Source organism: Aulonocara stuartgranti, assembly GCF_965226115.1.
Source record: "Aulonocara stuartgranti genome assembly, chromosome: 7".
NCBI lineage: Eukaryota > Metazoa > Chordata > Actinopteri > Cichliformes > Cichlidae > Aulonocara > Aulonocara stuartgranti.
Genome location: NC_138945.1, coordinates 3,545,001 through 3,551,644, shown reverse-complemented (window position 1 = coordinate 3,551,644; position 6,644 = coordinate 3,545,001). Strand labels below are relative to the sequence as shown.

The following is a 6,644-nucleotide window of genomic DNA, read 5'->3' as shown; positions in this document are numbered from 1 at the left end:
TCCTTGATCCAACACAGCTGATTTAAATGGCTAAATGACCTCCTCAACATGTCTTGAGGTTTCCAGAGGCCTGGTAATGAACTAATCATTTCATTCAGCATGTTACCCAGGGTGATTTGGGTGGGTACTTTTACTGCTTTTAATGCTGTTTGGGATCATTGTCATGCTGAAAAATGATGGGATTCCATGGTCTATCAAAATTTGATGGTACTTTTCTGGGTGCATAATTCAATAAATTTTAAAAAGATCTCCAACATTTGGGGTGGCTGTAGCTCAGGAGGTAGAGCCAGTCACCTGATCTGAAGGTGAGCAGGCTCCTCCAGTCTACATGCCAAGAATCCTTGGGCAATATAATAATCCCAAGTTGCATCCATGGGAGTATGAATATAGTTAGGAAGCACTCAGTTTATAAGAAAATGATTGGGTGAATGTAGCATAGAGCGCTTTGAGTACTCTGGGAGAGTAGAAAAGTGCTATATCAGAATCAGTCCATTTATGTCACTGGCTGAAATGCTGTCCCAAATCATAACAGCACCTTGATCTTTTACACATGGCTGTAGACTCTGTCCTCCAGTGATTTGGATCCATCACTCATCAGATCTTCTGCCACTGATTTTCAGTCTGGTTCATGTGTACTTTGGCATACCTCAGCCTGTGCACCCCGTCACACTTCTTTAAAAACGCCTTGACAGCCACTGATGTCATTTCTGATGAGGCTAGATGCATCAGCTGAAGGGCCAGATGCATCTCTCAGTTTAACTTCATGGTCCTGTTGCAGATCAGTTTCCAAATGCACTACATAAAGTTTAAATTTTATCCCCCCCCCCCCCCAATTTAGTTTCACACTGCCCATCTACATCATCCAGTGTAAGAGCTGCTATCTGCACTGAAAGTTACTTCAAAAATAATGTCGGCACATGAAGCGACACAGCAGTGTCTGATTTAACTGCCTTTATTGGTTGAGATGGTGAGATACAGGCCAGAACGAATCACAGCAGAGTAATTTTAGTAGGAAACAGTCACCCGGCAACTATCAACAGCTCCCCTCCAAATGTGAGCTGATGTTGACCTAAGAGTCCTTCAGTACTTTAGTTACACAGGAAGCAGCAGCTGAGCCACATTCATTCTTATCACACATCTGTTTCTGCACAAATCTGTGACATCAGTCGGAGTGAACATGAAAGAAATATAAACTTAACCACCACCACACCGGCTATGAAGTCACCGATTTGAGATGAGCCAGAAATCCATCTTAAAATTGAAAACATGCAGATGTGAATCTTCGAGCAGCTCCAGTTTCCTGCTCTGATTACCCATCAGATGTGTTAAATTCCTCCATGCTGTAAAACAACAGACATCCCCGTCTCCTTGCACAAACAAAACAGCCAAAATAATATTCATATCTCTCTCTGACCTGCAAAATCCATCTTAAAATTGAAAACATGCAGATGTGAATCTTCGAGCAGCTCCAGTTTCCTGCTCTGATTACCCATCAGATGTGTTAAATTCCTCCATGCTGTAAAACAACAGACATCCCCGTCTCCTTGCACAAACAAAACAGCCAAAATAATATTCATATCTCTCTCTGACCTGCAAATGAGTGCATAATGCTCTGCTGAGAGCTTTTAAACTACGTGTGGAAAACAAAAAGCCTGACAGCAGTCAGCGTTTATTTACCCACCAAACCACCCGTTTATGATTTTATTGAACATTTAAATAACGTTAGAGCTAAACTGGTACAGTCTGGATGAACACCGAGGATCCCAGGTGGGTCAAAGTCAGAAGGTTTTTGAAGCAGACACGCAGCTTTTCTGTTTCTCCGCTGTCATGTCCGCTGAAGGTGTGACAGCGGCTGGCGGCTCAGAAGTTGATGGCTTTGCCGAAGGAGGCGGCCAAGTTGGCTTCTCTGAACGCCTCGGACACAGTCTGCAGGAGAAGGACGAAGAGGAAGGCGTTTGAAAGAACTCACGGTGCAACAGGACTTATCATTTGTCATGTCATTTCTCATATCTTTACTACAAGATAAACTAAGAACTGTGCATGTGCACTATGCTGTGTCGTGTGTGATAAAGAGAACGCACCGGATGGGCGTGGCAGACTCTGGCGACGTCCTCGCAGGAGGCGCCGTACTCCATGGCCAAAGCAGCTTCGTTGATCATCTCTCCTGCGCCCTGCAGAGAAACACACAGCAGCGTCTGGTTTAGCAGGTCTGTAAACAGCAACAGCTTCACATGGTCTGTTACAACAATTAACTTTCCAGCAAGCAATTTTACTTGTCAGGTAATTACAATCAAATGCGCAGCAAGACAAACACAGTAGCAAACTTGGCCACTTAATTCAGGCACTTATCCCTGTGATGGAAAGGTAATGACTGCCTGAGAAAAAAAACAGTCCCTTGATCGGGATCATGTCCATTTTTTTATTTTATTTTTTTTTTACACATGGGTTCACTGCACCAATCTTCTGTCTAAGACTGTCCAGCAAATTTAAGGGGGGAGTTTGAGACGCATTCAGAAACATGAAACAAAAACGTAATTGTGCATGTAACTGAGAGCTTTAAGGAAAGCTGTTTCCACTAAGACATTTCTGGTCTCATAAAGCAGCGGTCTCCAACCTTTTTTGCGCCACGGACCGGTTTATGCCCGACAATATTTTCATGGACCGACCTTTAAGGTGTCGCGGATAAATACAACAAAATAAAACTAGTACCGGTACCGAAACAAAGAAAATTTATTCATAACACACGTGAAAAGACCCAGGAAAACAGAGTTAACGATAAAAACGATAACAAAATAACGCTGAAAACCGATAAAAACCCTGAAAACCAGACATTTCACACCTGAGCCTCAATTCTCGCGGCCCGGTACCAAACGACTCACGGACCGGTACCGGTCCCAGGCCCGGGGGTTGGGGACCGCTGTCATAAAGGACCGACAGAGATGTTAACAGAGATCCGGACACTCCATGGAACAGGGTCACCATGAATGTCAGTCAGTCCACCTGCACTCCTCGGATCTTTGCACTGACAAATATCTGCTTTATTGTCGCCTCAGAGTTACTGTAAGTCTAATCTGAGCGGTACAAACATGGATGTCTCATCCTTGACACAGTTAAAGGTCATTAACGGGGAAGTGTGTTCATCGAGAGCCAGCCTGATGGTTTTACAGCACTCGCATGTGTCTGTCTGGGATTAGTGTTTATTAGGACAGATGCAGTAATGAGACAGACACACAAACCGTTAACTTCCATTTTCATAGGAGGCTGATATTCTACATAAACACTCCAAAGCTGTAAACACTCGATTCCCATCATCATCATCCTCCCACGTGCTCAATGTCTATTTGATTGGGTAGATGATCCTCTACAAAGACAGTCTGAGCCCATTAACACCCAGTCCACCCACACAGATGTTTTTACATTTAAGGCTAACGCGGGTCCAAAGGAGGCTGATGAACTCTTACAGATCCGAGGATGTGAGCTCCCAGCATCCTGTCGGTCTCCTTGTGGCTGAGGATCTTCACCAGGCCGTCGGTGTCGGCGTTGGTTTTGGCTCGGCTGTTGGCTGCAAAGGGGAATTTGCCCACTTTAAACGGGACACCCTGTAGAGGAGAAGAGAGGAGGACTCAGACTGAAGTGAAATGACACAGAAATATTAGTTTTAAATGTTGCACTTTTCACACATTTTTCCCCAAGTTATGGGACGCTTCATGGCTGTCACGTTTGTGTTTGTCACTTGTACAATATAAATAAGCACAAACAATCAGGATGAAACCCTTCTTTTGGCTTGGATCTGGATTGAAATGTTGGGAAATATCACCACCAGGTGGCCGATGTCAATGTCTGAAGCAGCTTAGTTTTAACAGAGACACATATTTACATTTAAAGCACTTTGTGCAGCACATACCGGTACTTTGTGCATGATCTCTGCTACAATGATTTAGTGACATTTCCTTCAGTTGCCCTAGAAGAACAACGCTGCACCCAGAGAGCTGGCTATCCATCGTGCTGGAAGCAAACACCTTCCCAACTTTCACCTCCTCTTTGAGCTGCTCCTCGCTCTTGCCCACCCAGGCCACCTCGGGGTGCGTGTAGATGACTGAAGGGACGCAGTTATAGTCGATGTGCACAGCGCCGCCCGCCATGCCCTCCACGCAGATGATGCCCTCGTCCTCGGCCTTGTGGGCCAACATCGGCCCGGCAACCACGTCACCGATTGCATAAACGCTAAAAGAGGAGAGGAAGAAGCAAAGAGGGAACAAATGTCACTGAGCCGTGTTTTGCAAGGAGTGATACATATAATTTATTTTTTTTGGTCTGGGTCATTTACTGACCCAGGAATTCAGCAGCTACATAAATACATAGAGGTTCTCTTACAGAGCAACAGAGCATCCCAGTGACGCGATCAAAGGCCTTTTCGTAACAGACTTGTTACTTTATTTCTCCTGTTACACCACTGTTACACTAATCTATTTGTGCTTACTATTTTTAGAGATTTTGATATTTTTAAACTTGGACAAAATTTTAGCAGGGGTAAACTGGTGAGGATGCACCAAATTGGTAAGTCTGCTTTCAGAGATTCAATCACTTCATTTTAGCTTAATTTTGGCAGCATGAGCTCGGTGGTACCTGGGGACTTTGGTCTGGAAGCGGTTGTTGACGGGGATGCGACCCCTGTTGTCCAGCTCGATGCCGACAGTGTCTAGGCCCAGGTTCTGGGTGAAAGGTCGTCTGCCGATGCAGACCAGCAGCACGTCACATGTCAGAGTCTCGCTCTTCCCTCCAGCTGCCGCCTCCACCCTGAAACACACATAATACCCACGTGGTTACATGACAAAGCTCCCCAGCCATATTTCAAATTTCATGAGTTTAGATAGCACATGGGTGTAAAACAGCCCAAAAGAAAATGCATCAAAGAGAGTCCTGAAAGTCTGAGTCTGGTTTTTCCACTCACGCCACATCGATCTTGCCATCGGGCCTCTTGGTTGCTCCCATGACTTTGGTGCCGAGCTTGAACTTGAGGCCCTGCTTCTGCAGGATGCGCTGGAAGTTCTTGGAGATCTCCATGTCGATGCCCATACCACCCACGTGGCCCAGGAACTCCACCGCTGTGACCTTGGCACCCAGACGCTGCCACACTGACCCCTGCAGGATGGCAGGACAAACACACGTCTGACAAGTGCAACTCTCCTTTCTAAAGAAACAGAGCTGAGGCAGGAAATGTTGCCGATGTAGTCGACATAATCATGTGTTTGTGGGTGAATCAGTCTGTAGTGATGCTGACCAGCTCCACCCCGATGACTCCAGCTCCGATCACAATCAGCTCCTCTGGTACTTTCTTCAGGGAAAGAGCTCCTGTCGATGACACGATGGTCTCCTCATCAATCTAAAGAAACATATTTGAACACACTTCTTTTAAAAATCAACCCAGAATTATCTTTTAAAAATCAAGTGCATGTGAGTTCTTATGGAGTGGTGAAAGGAGGGTGACATGTGTGAGATATGATAAGGCTCTTGAGACGAGGACGCCTTTTGTTAGACACCTGCAGCACTGACTCCTCTCTTCATGTCCCTTCCTCGCCTCCTCCACCCCCTTTGGTAAATACAACAAGCAAAAAACCTGCAACTAGTGAAATGAAGTATGAACAGGTCACAAATTCTCATACCTGGATGCCTGGAAAGGGCGTGACCTCTGAGCCTGTGGCGATGAGGATGTTCTTGGTGTTGATGACCTGCTCTGTACCATCAGCTGTTGTGGCGGTCACTTGGTTCTTCCCGGTTAACCTTCCAAAACCATTAACGTGAGTAACCTGTGGGGAGTGATGTCACACCACAGACACTGTTAAAAGTGGTTCAGATGTAGCATCTGTGTAAACCAGCACTAATGCAGAGAGGGAAGACTGACTTTGTTCTGTTTGAATAAATGTGCGATTCCTCCAGTCAACGCTTTGACCGCCCCACTCTTCTGAGCCATCATCTTCTCCAGGTTCAACGAGATGCCTGAAACTGAAAGACAAAGACTTTATTGTCAATGGGGTCACAAATGTCAAACTAAGAAACCGATGGAAAAACAAGTTATATTCAATTAAAGCGTATTGTCGAAAACACACATTCTGTGCCATCAGTATCCAGTACTAAGGAATACAGACACAAGTGTTATAATAACGTATATGCTTATATTAAATATGGCTAATGCTGCAAATAATGACCTTCAGTGTAATCTTGGCGATAAAAAAAATCTACTTGAAAGGTTTAAAGACAATGGATTTCTCTACTGTAGTCATTTCAGGCACACAGAGCATGTACTGCTGGTCAAACCAATCATAAGAGGGTTGGTTGGCTTAAAGCGAGGGGAGCTAACACAGCTTGTTTCTGACAGGATTAACTGAGGGGCAGCACAAAAACCTCTATGACATAAAGAAGGATTATTTTGAACTTTGAATCATGCAAAGCTCTACTAGAGCTCAAAATTACAACACATAACTGGAAATGACCCCCCTTTAAGGATCAGTGAACTACACAAAATGTACAAAACGTCTCTTTAAAGCCTGATGGTGATTCTTACTTTCGATGCCTCTGCTTTCAAAGTCCTTCCCATGAGCCAAGTGGTACAAGTAGGAGTTGTTCAGCAGAGCCTGCAGAAACAA

The 6,644-nt window shown here is 44.9% G+C and overlaps 1 protein-coding gene across 1 annotated transcript in view; it reads right to left on the bottom strand.

The window, feature by feature from the left end:
• Window positions 1–1,662: 1,662 nt before the first annotated feature.
• Window positions 1,663–6,644, bottom strand: part of dld (deltaD) — a 7,344-nt gene continuing 2,362 nt past the window's right edge. Inside the window, exons 5-14 of the mRNA XM_082542691.1 lie at window positions 6,563–6,632; window positions 5,903–6,003; window positions 5,664–5,807; window positions 5,282–5,383; window positions 4,952–5,142; window positions 4,627–4,797; window positions 4,035–4,224; window positions 3,462–3,599; window positions 2,082–2,171; window positions 1,663–1,926 (exon numbers count right to left, since the gene is read on the bottom strand). Coding sequence (XP_082398817.1) covers window positions 1,861–1,926; window positions 2,082–2,171; window positions 3,462–3,599; window positions 4,035–4,224; window positions 4,627–4,797; window positions 4,952–5,142; window positions 5,282–5,383; window positions 5,664–5,807; window positions 5,903–6,003; window positions 6,563–6,632 — 1,263 coding nt within the window. The 3' untranslated portion in view covers window positions 1,663–1,860. The remainder of the gene's footprint in view (window positions 1,927–2,081; window positions 2,172–3,461; window positions 3,600–4,034; window positions 4,225–4,626; window positions 4,798–4,951; window positions 5,143–5,281; window positions 5,384–5,663; window positions 5,808–5,902; window positions 6,004–6,562; window positions 6,633–6,644) is intronic.